The sequence below is a fragment of the Pteropus medius genome, unplaced genomic scaffold (assembly GCF_902729225.1).
Source record: "Pteropus medius unplaced genomic scaffold, Ma_sr-lr_union100, whole genome shotgun sequence".
In the NCBI taxonomy this organism is placed as follows: domain Eukaryota; kingdom Metazoa; phylum Chordata; class Mammalia; order Chiroptera; family Pteropodidae; genus Pteropus; species Pteropus medius.
This window is the reverse complement of record NW_024349225.1, coordinates 2,776,066-2,795,003: the sequence shown is the minus strand read 5'-3', so window position 1 is coordinate 2,795,003 and position 18,938 is coordinate 2,776,066. Positions and strand designations below refer to the sequence as shown.

The 18,938-nt window shown below is 40.5% G+C and overlaps 1 protein-coding gene across 3 annotated transcripts in view; it reads right to left on the bottom strand.

Moving 5' to 3' along the window:
- Nucleotides 1-18,938, bottom strand: part of CENPF (centromere protein F) — a 50,673-nt gene that overhangs the window by 4,100 nt on the left and 27,635 nt on the right. For 2 of the 3 annotated variants that reach the window (XM_039881206.1, XM_039881207.1), the window contains exons 12-19: nucleotides 15,536-18,938; nucleotides 11,466-14,303; nucleotides 10,298-10,450; nucleotides 7,615-7,791; nucleotides 7,112-7,273; nucleotides 4,513-4,678; nucleotides 2,836-3,312; nucleotides 1,216-1,394 (exon numbers count right to left, since the gene is read on the bottom strand). The exon at nucleotides 15,536-18,938 is cut by the window's right edge and continues 1 nt beyond it. In XM_039881206.1, the coding sequence (XP_039737140.1) occupies nucleotides 1,216-1,394; nucleotides 2,836-3,312; nucleotides 4,513-4,678; nucleotides 7,112-7,273; nucleotides 7,615-7,791; nucleotides 10,298-10,450; nucleotides 11,466-14,303; nucleotides 15,536-18,938 (7,555 nt within the window). Of the gene's footprint in view, nucleotides 1-1,215; nucleotides 1,395-2,835; nucleotides 3,313-4,512; nucleotides 4,679-7,111; nucleotides 7,274-7,614; nucleotides 7,792-7,909; nucleotides 8,906-10,297; nucleotides 10,451-11,465; nucleotides 14,304-15,535 lie in introns of those variants that run through there. The other variant, XM_039881208.1, reaches the window with a different exon arrangement.

Here is an 18,938-nt window from a genome sequence, read left to right as displayed (position 1 = left end):
CAAAATGGCAGAATATTTCTAATACAAGTAAGGGATGAGTCCATTTCAATGAGTGAAAGAAAATTTCAGACCCTTCTTTGTCACCTCTGTTGTAAGTTATGAACCAACTTAATACTAGGTATAAATTCTTTAATTCTTAAAGTTCTTGTACATCAACATAACAAACAAATCTGCAAATATGTTCTTGTTTTGATGCAACTAATCACCAGTGTCAGTGTATTTTGACATCCAAAATCCTAATGAGGAGGATGCCTGCTCAATTAAGAATTATTACCTTACACAACTAGGGGTTACTTCACTTTCAAAGCTTCATTTGCTGGTTCAAGAAATCAAACTGCATACTTAATCAAACTATGACAAGGAAGCAAAAATCACAAAAGTTTCAAAATTCTTGAAGATATTCCAGCAACTTCCAACAATATTGCTGTGATCCCTAGTTTGTAAAACACTGAAAAAAAAAAAAAAAAGCAAGACTATGGTGTTGAGAGAGAGCTGGCATTAACTCTGGGCAGGTCAAGTCTTTGAGGCTTATTTTCTTCATCTTTTCATAACACTTAAGAGTGAGAGTTCCATAAAATGCATACACTTTGCATACATAATGGCAGCTGCTGGTGTGCATTATAGTAATGAAACAAAGATTTGTTTAGCAAATCTCTGCTGTAAATAACTTACTGGGCTGTTTACAAGGTACATAGAGATCACTAAGGTCCAAGCCCTGCCCTCAGCAATCAAAATAGCAAAACCCATAAACAGAGCTCCTGGCATTAGACGTCCACTGAAATATATGCTTTCTATAGAAAGTAAAGGAGTGATAAAAGACGAAGAATTGACAGATGGTGGGGCAGACGGGTGAGGAAAAAGCACAACACAATAATGACCAATGCCGGTGCCAAAGGAAAAACTACCTCTTCAAATTCTTCAGATGTAATGCTTGAAACTTTCTTCCAAGTCCTTGGAGTTCTGATCTAACAATGCCATTTCCCATTAAACTCTTTATAAGTGGCCTGCTGGGTCAAGGATGAGACTGAGCAGCAGGATAATGTCGTGCTTACCCTCAGTCACTCACTACTGACTTATTTATTTATACTGCACAGAGAAGAAGGACAGACTTTAAAAAGCTTCTGAGTCAGAGCGCGCAGCAGCAAACACCAGCCCCAGATAACGCTGTCATTTCCTGGATTGCAAAATGTGGATAACGCGTTCACAGGAGTTTACCTTTTGGGATCTGCTGCCACCAGCTGTCGGTTTGGAGGTCTCGGCGTGATTTTCTTTATGGAGACTTAGCGGGGACAGTGCTAACTTCTGCGCAGCAAGGCGGGGGCTGGTCCTCGTTGCCATGGTGGTTCTTCGCAGGACGTATGGGCTCGTCTTTCCCGTTGGGATATCAGCAAACCCTGAGGGCAAAAAAGCTGCCTGTCAACCCTGCTAGTTCCAATTTTATCTACAGTGGAAATGATACTCATTAGGCAAAGTTTTAACAGGTAAGTGTAACCCAAAAACGCTTTCTCTAGCCACGGTGGACAGGAATTAACTTCACAGTTCCCCTGGGAGTTGTCAAATTGAATAATAACTAACAGATTTCCTCTTATTAGAAATATAAAAAAAAAAAACCACAAATGGGAGAAGAAAGGGAAAATAACATTAAAAAGAAAAAAATTTTCCCTGCTTCTTCTATTTGGAAGTCGTAAGTCGTATTTTTCTAAGATCTGTAGAAAACCCCAGCAGGCCCTCCTGTAAAATTTGGATTGGGGGATGGGGGGAAGGGGTTGGGAAAGGAGGGTAAAGCGGAAAGGAAAAATAAAAAAGGAAGGCCAGCTCTTGTTGAAATGGGGGAAATGTAAGATGGTAATAGCTAGCTCAGGTGACTCTCATGCAGAGACCAGGAGGGGAGAAGGATGTGACCATCTCCTCCCACAGAGGGAACTGACATGGCTTGTGATGAGCAAGAGAAGGAAGTCAATCCCAAGGACACAAAACAGAGTCTCGCACCTCAGAGCAGCTTTATTAACAGCTAACTAAACCAGTGTTAACGTTTTGTTTTTAACCCTTTAACTACAAATAAACAGTAATGAGAAAAAGCTAACTATTTGGGGGCTAGATTTCCTAAGAACTAGAATTACTCAGATCAGTGTTTCTTAAACCATCGGTGGCAAAGAACCAGTTTTGACCATTTTTGCGGGGGGATGGGAGTGTTGGGAGTAATTTCTAACCTGCTATAGAATGGAATGATACTATTGTATAACACGATGAAAATGAATCAATAGAAAAATAATCATGTGCTTGGATGTTCCGACAATGTCGAATTGCTATGAAGACTTTAAACTCTCATTCTTGATTTCCGGACCTTTTTTTTTTGGTCATAATCCAGGAACCAACGGTTCCTAGACTGGCCCCAGTCCCCGGGCCAGACTTGGAAGACCACTGAGGTTTTTAAAAAGGAGGTAGTAAGTGGCTCCAGCCAGGGGCCAGCATCATCGAGCCCACCCTCCAGCTCAACCAGTTCCTGGGTGGGGGGACACAACCAAAGATAGGAAAGCTTGAAGGGTGACCTAGATTTGGAGATTTTTCAGCACAGAAATATCAAATTCTAAACAGGTTTTTGACAGTCATTTTTCAAATCTACCAGCACTTTTTGTAGTGTGACATGAGTAATTAGATGCTAGTCATTCTCTCATGACAAAGGAGTATACCTCACCAATTTAAAAGGAGGCTGCTGCTTCTGCAGCTCGGTCTTGCACAATAACTTCAAATCCAAATGGTTCTACCTTTCTGCGTATGAATTTTTTACGTGGACTTTCAAAAGAGCACAACTAATTTTTTTTAAATGATGCGTACCTTTCTTTACAACTTCCGGAAGCCCCTCAGGCTCAAACTCAGTGTCTTCTGCATCCTCTGTAGGGTGAATACCACTTTTGACCACTTTCTTGCTTTTTTTAGAAAACGTCTCCGGTGTAGAAGACGCTGTTCCTCCTCCGTTCTCGCGAATCCCACTGGACCTCTGCCTTTTGCCTGAGCCTTTATTTTGGCCGGATGATAACTTCTTCTCAGGAACAGAAGGGACTGGGGATGGTCCTGGAACAACTGAATTTAGCGAAGGAGAACTCTGGAGATTGAGTTTGGATGGTCGTGAACTCAGACGAGCAACTTGTGTTTCTAACATCTCTTTGGCTCTCTCCAACTTCTCATGGCTTATGAGTAGGGAACAGTACTTATCCAAGTATTCGTCCGCCTCCTTGCTTTTTTCCTCAAGGGTTTCTTTCAGTTCTTTCACCTCGGTCATTAATTCATCTACACTGGCATCCACAACAGTACCTGTCAAAAACAAAGCGACACAGCCTGTCACTTGACACTTCTCTAGTTGACACTGGGCATTGTAAAGCAGAAAACCTTATACTTGTCCTTGGACTTCGTTTGGCAAAGTTGGGGAGATATATCTCTACATGTTCTTATCGTTCAAACAACTCTTGTTTGGGAGGGACCATATCAAGTACGTGTTCTACTTAATTACATAACTAACTCTTTCTTATTAGACAGCTTAAATAAAATCCGCCAAAGTCTCACACTCGTATTTCGACCAACCCGTCAAACTTTCTTATCGTTATTCATATGAGAGCAAATGAATTAATTGAGCACATCTCCTGTTTTCTCCTGCCCATTATTTCCATCATAAGTGAATGAACAAAAAAGTAGGCAAAGAATATGAAGTCTCTATCTAATGGCTTCGGGAGACAGATGGGGGCCAGTGACAAGGTTAACTCTGAAAAAGCTCTGAAAAACCATTCGGATGCAATGGAGGGTCTGATGGACAAAAGCTTGGGGGACGCTGTAAAGTGGGTCAAATTGCAGTTGCCATGACTGGCATTAAATCCATTAGAAAAACTCCCTGTAGACCCCGAGTTCTCTATACAACTGACCGCCCCCCGCCCCCCCGACCCGCGGGGCCACGTCCAGAGGGCCGCTCATGCAATGCTCGCCATCATCTCTCCACGTGTTAAGAGCATTCCACTCCGGGGGCATAAGTGCAGAAAAGTGACAAGGACAGTCGTCATTTCTTTTCTCTTTTATTTAACCTTCACACTCCAAAATATAGCCCCCTAACGCTTCCATTTAGTTGACCCACAAGAACGGGCCAAGAAAACCAGAATCAGCTGTTTGTAAAGTACTAATAACAGCTGAGACGCCAATCTGTCTTTAACACAGGAACTATAAGGATGGGGACATCCACATGAAAACCTCTTCTCAGAACGGCTCGTTAGCAAACGGCGCTGCCAATTTCTTGTATGTTTTACAGAACAGAAGATGTGATCGTTCTATTTTAAAATGTACGTTTCCTTCTGAATCATATTAATGACCTCAAGCTGAGCACAAAATTCAGAAACTAGAAAATGGATAGCTGCCGAAAATCAGCATGCCATAACAGAACAGAGTAGGAAAACACTTCCTGCGTAGACACACCAGGATTTCACTGGTGGAAAACGGTTTGACGCATTGATGTGCCCAGGTGACACCCACCTGTTTTCTGTTTCTCTTGTGCAGCTTCTTCAAGGTGAGAGAGCTCTTTCTGCAGCATTTCCTTTTCTTCTTCCAGCTGTTTACAGGATTTAATCAACAACTTTATTTTCCCCTGGGCACGCTCATTTTCCTTCTTCAGCTGATTTACGTGTTTTAGATTGTCCATCTGTAAAACAGAACCTTAAATTTAAAACCCTGAATTGCAATGTTCAAAAGAAAAAAACCCCCATAAGTCTAGTGTCTACCTGGCACTTGGCCATATCTGTATGTCCGCTTTGCAGAAATGCCTATTTAGGTCCTCTGCCCATTTTTAATTAGATTGTTCAGTTTTTGGTGTTGAGTTGTACAAGTTCTTTATAAATTTTGGATATTAAACCCTTATCGGATATATCATTGGAGAATATCTTCTCCCATTTGGTAGGTTGTCTTTTCATTTTGTTGATAATTTCCTTTGCTGTGTAAAACTTTTTAGTTTAATGTAGTCCCATTTATTTTTTCTTTCGTTTCCCCTGCCAGAGTGGACATATCCCAAAAAACATGACTAAGAGCGATGTCAAAGAGTTTGCTGCCTGTTATTTTCTTCTAGGAATTTTATGGGTTTGGATCTTATATTTAAGTCTTTAATCCATGTTGAGTTTATTTTTGTATATGATGTAAGTAAATAGTCTAGTTTCATTTTTTCGCATGTATTTGTCCAGTTCTCCCAACACCATTTATTGAAGAGACTGTCTTTAACTCATTGTATATTCTCATCCATAGACATATTCTTGATGGGTCAAAAATTCTTATGAGACAATTATGTTCACATTTGTAATCTTCTGCTGTTGCAAAATTTCATTATCTAAGATGACATTCATCTTAGTCACACCAAGTAAAAGCTAAACGATATTATGGCTCATAATACAAATTTAAATTTTACAAGTAATTGAAATAGAAAATACATACAATGTTGGGAGAATTGTGGCATCATATACTTCCTAGTAGAACAAGCTCATGGTTCCTTAACCACAATTATAAAATCAAAAAAGCTCTGCAAATGATTTAGAAGCAAAACTTGACCTGGACGTATGTGAAAGTATTTATAGTCTTTATCCCACCTTGTGAGAATATTCATACATTTTGATATAGAAATATGAATTTGTATGAAGTATTACCCCAGATCCTGCTGGGATATTATATAATATGTGACATATGCACTGAATTATGTAATATCTTTCAAAATGCATAATTCTAAAACAATCTAGCTCTAAGGGCTTCTGGTAAGAGATTGTGAACATATGAAGGCAAACCAAACGATTTTTTAAAAAAACGTGAGCATCATATTCACGTTGCCAGTGATTTGTTCTTTGATATATATCATCTTGAAATAATATATTAGTAATATTGCAGTAAATTTGCACTTTTGAAATTTTCTATTTGTTTCCAGCCATAATTGGATTAGAAATTTAATTCACTTCAACAACACTTATCAAGTGCCACCTCATTAAAATTATGTGCAGTCTGAAAACAGATTCAACAATTCACCATTTTGTACATAGTATTTACACATATACAAAAATACATAAATAGATGTATAAATTTAAATCTTATATGTATATAAAATTTGTGTATATATGTATATGTGTGTGTGTGTGTGTGTATAGACATTGTCCAGTGAACTGTCAAAGATTAAAAAGGCAGAAAATTAGTAAATAAAAAAGTAGAGCTTTCTTTCTATTAAACTTAGTATCTCTCATTTTGTAGTAGCAGAACATTATTGATCATTAATGTTATTTTGAATTTTATTAGTTAGTATTTTATGGGTATATTTTCTTTACCTTGATAATCGCATAAGAGCTATAAATAGAATAAGGTTATACTTATAGTTTCCTGTTTGAACATATTCAATATACAATTAATATCATGGCTTTAAAAATTTAATTCACCTTATAAGAAAAGACTTTTATTGGAAGATATTTATTTTCCAGGTTCATTATTACACATTGTGGATGGTATTCATTTTATGAAAAATATCCGTAGGAATCAAAACAGCCTCCCTTTCCAAGTACAAGTGCTGTAGCACCACCTACAGTCCAAAAACGCTGAGATTAGGGTTCACCTTCTTTTCCTTAAAGGAAAATGTTTCGCGACCCTTGTGTGGAGAGATGGGAACATGCATGTGTGTGTCCTGACCAAGTGCTCTGCCACACCTCGATCTCCCCGTGAGCCACAGGGACATGGGTCTGGTGACAGCAATGAACCTGGAGACCAGGTAAGTGAGACTTTGGAATTACCCACCCAATTATTATTTACAGCTGAGAGGCCTGCCCTGATCCATTATTGGCTTGACCTTCATGGCCATCTTGAGAGGTCTTTAACATTCTTCAGGGTGAGAAGATTCACTAAGCAATGAGTAAAGTTTATTCAAGCTCTGAGACTGCAGGCCATCCATCCACTGATTTTCAAAAATAACTCAGCAGAGAATTGATGAATACTATTTATGATTACAAAAAACTTTTTCATTAAAATTAAAATAGAAGCTCATAAGCCAATACCATTAAAACCACTATTATTCTGAATAAGCCATTCTAGGCCATGAAGTAATGAGAGGTAAACATACCTTGGTTTTCCTCAATTCTTCTAAAAGCTCAGTGGTTGCTTTCAAAGAATTATTGAGTTCTTCTTTACTGGACTTTAGCAGGTCCAACTCCACCTTCTGCGAGCTGAGGCATTCTTCCTTAGAAGTCAATTTCTCTCGGTATGTCTGGATTTCCATTTCATGCTAGAGTAGAAAAATATTCCTTTAGCCAGGAGGCTCAGCTAAAAACATTGTAAGGAATACAAACAAAAAATAAAAGTTGTTCCCAGGACCATTTCAAATGGTCTTTGAGACTCTCCTACTATTCTACTTCAAGATGGAAATGTATTTTTTAAATTAAGTCATAAAATGAGATAGGTGCGGGTAACTAGGGGACAGACAGTGAGGTTAATATGACAGGATCCTTTCTAAGATCATACGGCATAATAATAATGCAGAACTTTGACCTTCTTGCAAAAACTGCCTTGTTACCACCATCAACATACATTCCCCAGCTCCCCCAGGAACCAAACCACACGTTTCACCTGTTTGTTTGTATCGAGAAGCAAAGCCTGGTGCTTCTTTTCAGCTTCCTGAAGCTGTAGCTGATATTCGGCTATTTCTTCTCTCATCTCCTCTTGCTTTTCCGTCTGGTCTTTGTGTACGCAATCCAAGCTCTTTTTCAATTCACTATTTTCTAGCATGAACTGCTCTAGTTGACCCTAATGAGAAAAGTAATAAAATCATGGGAACATCATTATGAACCTGGATCTATCTCTTTAGGAAATACTGAGTCCTGAGGGGGAAAAATTAGTTTATAGGCAAGACAAAAATCTATACGGAATAGTGCTATAATCCTCAGCAATGTATTCACTTTAAATTGCAACGTCATCTCCAGTGACAATTTCCTCTGCTCCAGCCTAGCCATCCCCAAAGTCACATCCGCTGGGACCACAGAATCTCTGAAACCTCACATTCAACTAAATCACTCTGAGGCCGCACCCTCCTAGGCTACCAGGCTCCTTGTTTAAGTATTTCTGGTGCAAACATTCCTGGACCTCATCACCACCACCACGACCTTCACATTCAAAACCCCAGACAGAACATTTTCTTCCTAGACCAGCTTAGATTCCATGTTGTACCTCTTTAAGGATTTTCTCCAAAGGCCCTCAACTCTTTGCCCCGCTCTCCCTTCACTGTGCAGGACGGGCAGAAGCCCAGGCCTGGAGCCATCTGCCTTCTCAATGCGTGATCCCAAATGGCTGTTTCCACCTGTATCTATATACGTGCTGTGTCCACTTCCACATCTCCCATTCATTCAGCCCAGTCTAGCCTGATTTCATGCCAACTCCTTCTGAAATTGTTTTTCATGGCATCACCAACCCCTATGCTGCAAATCTGAGGAGCACTCCTCAGTCCTCATCTCAGCTGACCTCTAAGTAGGATCTGAGGCTGCTGACCACTCCTTCCGTCTGGAGGTGGCCCCCGCTCTTGGCTTCTAGGACGCAATGCTCCCCTGGTTTGCCTCATGTCTTCTCACCGTCCCTGCTGGCTCGTGCTCCTCCATCTCACCCTGCAAGCTGCAGGACCTCTGGGCTCGGCCCTGAGCCACCTTCTCTTCTCTGTATTTTCTACCACTCCCCTAATTTTTAAATATGACCTCTATTCTGGGCGAGCCAAATGAATGTATCCACCCCGAATCTTTCGGCTCCAGCCTCATGTATTTGTATCGCATTAGATTTTATTCTGACACTTTACCATGGCCTTCCTTCCTCTCCGATGTCTTCTCATATCATTGTCCATCTAATTCCAGCCACAATGGCTTCCTTGCAAGTTCTTAAAACAAAACAAAAAACAAACAAAAACCAAAGGTCTTTCCAAGCTCAATGGCTTTACCATGCTGCCTTCAGACCCAGAAGGCTTCGCCCCCTACCCAGTCCTCTGCAGGGCTGACTCCTCATCCTGCAGGTGGCGTTCTGACTGCCCTATCTAAATCAGGTCGTTGCCTTCCTCCACACCCCACTTCCGCAGCAAAGATTCTTATTTGTTTCCTTTATAGCACTTAACGGTTTATTATTTTGTTTCCTATGTACTGATTTATTGTGTCTAGACTGTAAGCACGTGAGTACGAGAACCACAGGATAGCTACGTTCAACATTCTATCCCCGACCTCAGTAGTGCTTATTATTTGTAGAATGAATGAATGTATGAATGAATAAGGCTATTGCAAACTATCACACTCGTATGCATAAACTTGAGGCTGAATACTTAGCTTTTCTTTTTAGTAAAGCCTATAAATGAAATATAAATAACATACTTGAGATAGTCCCAAGCTGCTCAGTACCAGATTTCAGCAGATGCAATACATCCATAGGAACTCCTGCAAAGCATTGCTGGAAAATTCCTTTAGTCAGTTGCTGAGATTAAATGCCAAAACTTTTAAAGAAAAGTACAAATTTCCCCAACTTCTTATAAAGGCTATTGCAAATATCATTTCAACTTTTTGTGAGTACTCCGGGTCAGAATCATAACTATATTTTGCCATCCTTTTCTAAGTATTACTTAGGGATGAAGCTGCCAGAGGACTAGATGGGTACAGGAATGTTTACCATTTAACGGGGTTTGGCAAACAGGTTTCATTGTACCTGCCAGCTCTGCATGCACGGTAGCTGCTACCTGGGACTCGGAGTTGAGGTGCAGGAGAGAGGGAGGCTGTAGGAACAGTAGTGAGTGGCAGCTCAAATGCTATCGGTCTGCCACAGGAACCCTGCCCTAAGAATAGCACCCCAAACCGCTCTAACTTTAAGTTTTACTGGGACTTCCTTTCGGGGATGGATTTTGTTAGTTCTTAGTAAGATCAGTACATCTGTCTCTAGCAACACTCTGGCTTGTAACCTGTGGCAGGCCAGGAGAGCTGCCTACTGAAAACTGCATGAAATCTATTGTGGACGAGAGTTAATATAATACCAGGGTCCTCTTCTATGAAAAAGTATCTGGGCTCCATGACAGGTGTGTTCACGTGTTCAGAGCCCTCTTGTGACTCCTTCTGGGTTCATGACAGTACTGGCTGGTAAAGATTACTACAAATCCGATTATGACATAAGCGCGGGTGGTTACTTTTTTCAAAAGCTAAGAAAAAGTTTGGTACATTACAGGTCTTGCAAAAACAAACAAGAGTATAAACACTGAATTATCAGAGTGTGATGAATCTGTCCCAGAATAACTTACTTGGCTGCTCTTTATTTCTTCCACCATTAAATTTAATTCTTCAGTTAGCCTATTTTTCTCCCTACTAAATTCTTCTTTCAACTCCGTCGTTTTCTGTACCATGTCGTGTATTTCCCTCTGCAGCTCGGTTTCTTTTGAAGTCATTGCATTTATCTGAAATTTAATCTTTTGTTAGGATCTGCTTTTGGTTGTGTTTTGATCAAATTAATCACTCTGATACAACACAGTTATGACATCACTTTAGCCTTCAGTTAAAATAAAACCCAGCTAATCCTCCCTTTACTAATATTCTCAAAACCTACTGGTGAGCTTACCTTTTCTTCACAGCAAAAAGACAGCAATAAGGAATGACAAGGAAAGATAATATTACTGTCTTCAAATCCTTCATGAAAATATTAATTTGAATTAAACTTAAACATCAGAGAATACTGTATGAGGCAGCATCTTAGATTTTTATCGGTTCTTAGATCTCTACTAATCCTCCAATGCCATACTAATTCACAAGGAACATGCCTACGATTAGTTAAAGCCAGTTAAAACTCTATTGTCTGCATTTGCTCCTTGAAGTTGAAGAAGCGTGGAATAGTTTTCTCATCATCTCAACCATAAACCGCCATCTCTTGCAAGCTATGCAAAAACTTGAAATTCTTGGAATAGAAGTATGATTGATTGCATTTTCTAGATACTCCCTTTTCCTTTTAAAATCTGTCCTGTACAATTTTAATTTGAAGGAATCACTTTCCTGGATCATTAAATAAGCGTAGAGGGCAAAAACTTAACTTTTCATTAATAATTGAGTCTCTTGGTGGCAGATCTTCCCTTTAATCATCAGCTAACGAAACAGGGGACTGCACAAAGAGAAGGTACAAAAGAGGGGGCTAAAAGCACCAGATCCTTAGAACACACCCTGGGGAGCCATGACGGTTGCTGGTGACAATTATATCACTATCTTTCATAGTTCTTTCTCCTAAAGGCAAAAATGGCAGGGCGGGACAAAGGATCCCTTCTGCTCCCAACTAGTACCTGTTACACTCTCGATAGCAGTGGTTCTCACCTGGGCACGGGGAGGCTACTACTATTCTGATGGTCCAACACTGCAAACACCATCCAGAAGGAAACACAACCCACGCAGTGCTTTCCCTCCCTCACAACAACATGTGCCACTTACTTTTTCAACGAAGGATGTTTTTTGCATTTCTGTCAATTCGAGCTCCTTTTCCAGATCCTTGTAAGAATTCTGCAGTGCTTCTAAGGTGTCCTGCAAAGTGTCGTTTTTGGACTGCAGCCCCTGGATCTTCTGTTCCAGTTCCAGCGTCAGATTCTCCAGCTCTCCTTTGTGCTTTTTCCAAACTTGCTGCTCTCCTTCCGCCTGGGACAGTTTCGAGACGAGCTGCTCTTGGTCTTGAATTTGATTTTTTAGTTCACTGATTTCTCCATCCTTCTTCTCTAGTTTCTGTTTGTCATCTTCTACTTCTTGAATGAGGCCATTCACAGAAGATTGCAAAATAATGTAATTACTTTTGGTCTCGTCAAGGCTTTGTAGCAACTGAGCCTTCTCAAGTTCAAGACGATCTACTTGACCACTCAGATTGTGTTCTCTGACCTTCCAGGTCTCTTGGTCATCACACAAGGCTGTCACTTTCTCATTCAGCTCTTTTAATTGTGTTTGAAGCCTATCCACTGCAATTTTAGATTCTTCTTTCATCTGTACTTTTTCTTGCTCTTTTTCTTGCAATCGATTTTCAAATGAAGAATTTAGTATTTCTAATTCGGATACTCGTCCTTGCTCTTTTCGTAATTCTTTTGTCAGATTTTCTTTTTCTGTCCTTATATTGACAAGATCTGATTCCAGCTCTCTCAGATTTGGGGCCATCTCCTCTATTTTTGCTTTTAGGGTCTCCACTTCCGCTTTGGAATTCTCAGCCTCCAGAATCACACGCTCCTGGTTTTTTCTTGATATCTCTAGTTCTCTTTCAAGGTTCTCGACTCTATCCTTAAGCACATCTGCTTGATGCTCACTTTCTTTCAGTTTTCCTAAGACATGGAGCTGCTTCTTTCCATCAGCTTCTAGGTGGACCTTCAGCTTTGTGATGCTACTTCTCAGCTGATGCATCACCTGCACTGGGGAGCCCAGGCTCTGTTCTTTGTCCCTGCCAGCCTCTTGGTCATCACACAAGGCTGCCACTGCCTCATTTAGCTCTTTCAATTCTGTTTGAAGCATCTCCTCTGCGGCTTCGGATTCCCCTTTCATCTGTATTTTTTCTTGCTCTTTTTCTTCTAACAGATTTTTAAATGAAGAGAGTAACACGTCTAATTCAGACAACTGGCCTTGTTTCTCCTGGAGCTGTTTCATCAGATTTCCTTTTTCGGACTTTATCGTGACAAGGTCTAATTCTAAAGCTTTCAGGCGTTCGGTCATCAATTCTACTTGTGTTTTTAGGCTCTCCACCTCTGCTTTGGAATTCTCCGCATCAAGGATCACCATCTCCTGATTTTCTTCTGACATCTGCAATTCTCTTTCAAGATTCTCAACTTTATCCTGAAGTGAATCACTCTTACGCTCACTTTCTTTCAGTTTCTCTAGGACGTGGAGCTGCTTCTTTTCATCGGCCTCGATACGGACCCTCAGTTTCTCAATGCCGTCCCTCAGATGACGCACCTCCTCTTGTGTGGAGCTCAGCCTCACTGCGACCTCGCCCTTTTCTGTCAGTGCAGCCTCCAAGGCCTTGGCGACTGTCAGCTTTTCGTGTTCCAAGTCATGTAATTTGGTCTGCAGGCTTTCGGATTCCCTTACAAGCGATTCTTTCTCTTCATGCAATTGTCCGATTTGGCTTTCCAGCTCACTTTTGACCGAAGACAGTGCCTGTGAGTCCTTTTCCAAACTCTGCATCTGCTCCTGGAGATGAGTTTTATCTTTTAACAGCTCGCTTACGTCAGAGGACAAAGTCTGCAGGAGCTGTGTTTTGTCCTTCACCTCAGCTTCCACCACGCCAATGTGACGTTGACACTCCTCACGATGAGATTCGAGCTCTTGGATTTTCTCCTTCATCTTTTCAGACATCAGATCCAGTTCTTTATATTCTTTTGACAAAGTATCTAATTCTCCACGAAGCTGGTTTTTCTCACATGTGGCCACAGAGAGTTCTTCCTCAAGACAAGTTATAACTTGCTGCTTATTTTCATTGTCTTTTTCTAAACGGAGCTTCTCTGTTTGTACCACCTCTAAGTCAGCCTCCACAGAGCGGGCGTGATGCTCCACACTGCTCTTCTCAGACTTGATGCTCTTCAGCTCATTTGCCATCTCGAGAAATCTCTCTCTCCATTTGTCAACCGACTTGGATACATTATCTTCAGTGACTTCATGTGACAATTTACCTGTGCTCATTTCTAAACTGGAGTTGAGGCCTTCCGAACTTTCTACTTTCGGGTTATCGTAAGAAAAGGATTCCAATTTTTCAATTAAATCTGATTTTTCTTTTTTAAGTTCCTCAACTATTTTCCCCAGTTCCGTGCATGTTTCAGTCTTGGTAGTTAGTTGTACTTCCTGTAGATTGAGTTTTGAGTCTAATTCTTTAATTTCACTTAGCAAAATTTCAACATTTTTGTCACGTTCCTCTATCATGTGAAGTAATCTCAAATTCTCATTTGTTGTCTCTTTTACCTGCAGTTGAAGACTCTGAATGGCTACCTGATTCTCCAGAAAATCCACAGGTACCGAAGCATTAGGACAAGAACGTGACGATGCAGAAGCGCATTCTGAAAAGTCCTGGGCTTCGTCTTCCTCTGGGGTCCCATGACTGGCTTCTGGGGACTGCTCCCTAGAACGTTCTCCTGCGAGTGTGACTGCGCCCGTCTCGGCTCTCTTCTCCATCTCCAGACTGAGGTCTTGCTGAACACCGTTCTCACAAATCTGACGAACCCCCTGCTTTGGTGTCCTCGCTCTCGTTTCCGAAGTCCATTCTTCTGATTCTTCTTTGTCACAGCTGTCGTTTCCTCCCTGAGCATCCTGCAGTTGTGATATATAACGAGGATGCATTTTATTTTTCAAGAAGAATCAAAATAGAATAGGCTTAATCATTACTTTACGGAAACCAGCCTCTTGCCTCTGCTAAACACATCTCTTCAAAGACATTTCCCACCGCAGTCTCCTCTCTCCTTCCGAATACTCAACGCAAACGGACATTTGGGAAGAGTTTTCTGTGAGCAAGGTGCTGAGCCGGGTATTCATCACAAAGCTAAACCCTTCAGCTATTCGATCCTCTACACTAGGACCCATTTAAGTTGCATCTTTTTCCTTGCTAGCAATATTCGAGGTAGCCTAAATGTAAAGTTTCTCTGTGATTATCAAAAAAGAGGCTAACAAATTCCACATAAAATGTTTGGCTTCCGTCCTCAGTATTTCTGATAGTCTTCCCTAAGAGACAGCAGGAAGGTTTCATGACCAGACTGCCAGCCCAAGGACGTAAGCACAGAGACAGCACTTACTATCTATATTCTTAGATACATCGCATGTCTGGATGTCACCTTCCTCTCATCTGTAAAATGGGGATCGGCTGCTGTGACTACAAATGCTGCCACTTCACCACCTGCTCTTCTGACCTCACACAGGCAGACAGAAGGAATAAAGCGAGACTCATCGATGGTACAGTATTATTAGTTTAGCTGGTAGACTAGAAGGACAGAGTTATAAGTAATCAATTTCATAGTCAATAACAAATGTCTTTTTAAACGACCAATAGATTTGTATCAGGACAAATTGTTAGAAAATGTTTCAGTAATATGTAATAAACTTCTATATTTAGTTTCATGACTATAACTCTTACATTAAAAACAGTCTGAAAAGGGCAAGAGAGATGAAAATTCATGTCACATTACCATTCATAAGCTCTAATTTAAGTGTACTTTATTAACTCAAAGAATGAAAATGTACAACATACACATCCTAAAGATGACATTCTGATTCTACCATTTTCTCCAGGAGACTTTAAAAAAATCTTTAGTAATTTCCTATATAATAGTTTAAATGTAATCACTGTCAAAATGTATCCCCCTAAAAGTTTACTCATGTTCCTAAAGTTCGGGTTTGCTTAAAAATAATAATAAAACTTTGGTGTATTTTGTTTTTATGTCCTTGAATCCTAGAAATATTTTAAATTAGATTCAATGTTGATTTCAACATTTACTGAGTAACTACTAGGCATGTAATTGGAGAAATAGCATGTAAACCCATGTACTTACATCTTCTATGTCGGTGCCAAGCAAAGACCGAGTGCTCAGGTCCAGGCCTTGTAGCTGGAGCCGTGCTACTTCGAGCTCCAGTGACAGGTGTTCCGTCTGTTTCTTTTCCGCCGCCAACTTGGACTCCATCTCCACAGTCACGCTTGTCAGCTTCTGTTGCCACTGTTCATTTTCTGACAAATGCTGCTTCCTAAGGCAGTCGAGCTCTTTCCTTTCAGAGCTTAATAACTGTTCAAGCTCTTTAATTTCCTTATTTTTCATAATCTCTTGGCTTTCCATTTTCTCTTCCAGCTTCTTGAGGGACTGCACGTACAGCTGACGGAGGGTCTCAAGTTCTTCGGCGCTGTTCTTTGGGGATGATGGGATTGCTTTCTTGGTCAGATCCTCCTCCTCCAGACTGCAGTAAGATACCTCCTCTATGGTAGACTGGTTTGAGGAAACACTCCCTTCTAAATTATTCAAAAAAGATATTTCTCCCGCCTGTTCTAAAAGATCTTTGTAAAAGGATGATTCTCCCAAACTCGTAAAACTAAGGCTATCTGCCACACGAGAGAATGACAGTGACAGTGAGTGCCCCTCCCCGGGTTCCAGCAGCCCTTCCTTTACCAAGTCACCTTGAGAGTTTCTGAGACTCACTGACAAGACTGAATTTTCAGCCTTTAATGTGTCAACGTAGGACCGTAGCTCTGACATTTTAGAGCTCATGTGACTGTGCTGATCGTACAAAATTTTGTGTTCGCTTTGTAAAGATGAGAACTTCTCCTGTAACTCAGCAAAGTGCATTTGAACTTCTTTGTTCGACAATGTCAAGTGCTCGTGGAAATTACTGTCATCCAAAGGATTTAAGGGCAAAGACTTCTCTTCATTTTGTTGTTCACCGGGCTTATCTTCTGGCATTTCTTTCACTAACTCATCTTGGCAAAGACCGTTTTCATCATTTAATAATTTAACTTCATGGACCAGTTTCTCTACGTCTTCTGCCATTTTACTAGTTGCTGTGATACATTCTGACCTTGACTCATTCAGCTCAGACACTAGCTCGAACTTTTCGACCTGCAGCATTTCACACATTTTCTCCAGCTCATTCAGCTTGTTCATTGCTGTTTGTAGAGCGCATTGTAACTGCGTGTTGTCACTCTGACTTGTTGACAACTCGTGAAGCACTGAAATATACTTTTCTTCGGTATCTTTCTCACAGTCTTCAAGGCCACTCATTTCTTGTGACTGAGCATCTCGCTGGAAAGTCCCAGTTTCTAATTGTCTTCTAATTGTCTCTAACTCGTGCTGCAGGCACTCCTTCTCCTCCTCGCTTTCCTGCAGTTTTAATTCCAAACTTCTTGTCTTAGCTTCTAATTGTTCCAGTTGGGCATTATAACTGTCTAGAGAAGTATCTTTAACTTCAAGATCCATTGGAAGTTGAACGTGACATTTACTTATCGCACTCTCTCTTGCTTTCACAGAGTCACTAGCTGGCTCCGATTCTAGATTTTGATGCTCACGTTTCATCTCCATTAACTTCATCAGGTGTTCATTCTCTTGTAATAAAGCATTAACTTCCTTTTGCATCTTGCTGTGTTCTTCCTTTAAAGTCACAATTTCTTGCTTTAAACCATCAGCTTCCCTCTTGGAATTGTTCAGAATGTCTGCAATCTCAGATCTCAGGTCCTGCTGCACAGCCCCTAACTCTTGTTTTAGAGTCTGGTTTCTTTCTTCAGCAAAAGCTAGTTTTGTTACAAGTGCTTGGTGTTCCCTTGCAAATGTTTCCTTTAGCTGTTCCAATTCATTTTTTCTATTTTCACAAACACTGGTGCACTCGCTTAGCAAGCATTCTAACTTAGAGCTCTTTTCTTGCACTATTTTATATTTTTCACTAAGATCCTCGAATGCATTTCCTGTCTCTTCACATCTTTGTAGTAAAGCAAGTCTTTCTTGTTTGTACTGATTAGATAACTCTGCAATACATTTCTCCCTTTCAACGACACACTGTGAAAAACTCTCGCTTTTTTGGGCTAAGTCCATCTTCTCTTGATTTAAGGTTGCGTTAATTTCCTGGAGAGTCCTATTCTCGTGGGTCAGTTCTTCGTTTTCCTTTTTAGTCAGAGAAAGGATGGAACTCGTTTCCTTCTTCTCCAAGCTCAGCGTTTCGGACAAAAGTTGTAGCTCCTTCAGAGATTCTTGAAGTAAATGGTTGCTCTTTTTTAATTCCTGAATCTCTGCTTGCTCAGTTTCTAATTTTTCCTTCAAAAGTTGCAGCTCTCGTTCCTTGTTCTCCAGGGCAACTAAAGTTTCAGTGAGGACATTCTGATGAACAGAAGTGTCTTCTTGTAACTTACTAATGCGTTGACTTGTTTCAGCCACAAAACTTTGATGCATCTGTTCTGCTCTGACGAGGTTTTCCTCTATTTCTCCTCTGATTTGCACCAACTCTTCACACTGCTTTTGCAGATCGGAGTTCATCTGCTTTTGAGATTCTAGTGAAGACTCAAGGGAAACAACTCTATTTTGTAAGATGGCTGAAGTTTTTGGACTTCGGTCTGCTTCTACATGGCATCCGCCCCTTTCTGAAGGCATGCTTCGTTGTTCTCCAGTTATATTTGCAAAGGAATTATCTATTGCGGACTGCTGTTCAAAAGCCAAAAGACTTCTGTGAAGAGCCTCGTTTGTCACCAAAGAATCCTTGGATTTTAGCAGAGCCCCGAGTCTCTCACATTCAGCGTGCAAGTCTTGGTAACGCTGGTCTTTGTCCGTTATTTCACTTGATAACAACTGGAGTTTGTGTTCTAGATCTTCAACTTGCCTAGTAAGCTCAGAAACTTTCAAACTCATATTTTCTATTTCCTTCTTATGCTTCTGATCTGAGGACTCTGCTTTCTGCTGCAGTTCTATGTAAGCTTTTTTCTGTGTCTCTACCTCCACGTTCCTGCTGTCGATCACATTGTGAAGGTTTCTCATCTCGACGTTTAGGTTTTCTCTTTCAATCTCCAGTATTCTTACTCTCTCGTTGTATTCGTTGCTTTTAATTTGCTGTGTCTTAAGACAAGTTTCCAAGTGATTAATTTTACTCTGCAAGCTTTCCTTGTCTGATTCCATCTGCTTTAACAGTTGTTCGTTTTCACTTTTCCAATGAGAAAACAGAGTTTTCTCATCTTTCAATTCTTCATATTCTTTCTTTTTTAACTCCAAAGCACTCAATAAAGCTTTGGACTCTCTCTCTGTTTTGCTTAACTTTTCGCTCAGTTGTTCGATGTGATGTTCCCTCTTCTTCAGAAGGTCTTGAGAACAATCACGCTGCTTTTCCAGATCAGCTATGGCGAGCTTCAGTTTCTCCAAAGTCAAGGAATTCTCTTGCTGATTGATTTTTTCTTGAAGATCTCTTAACATGGTTTCCTGAGAGGTATTCTTA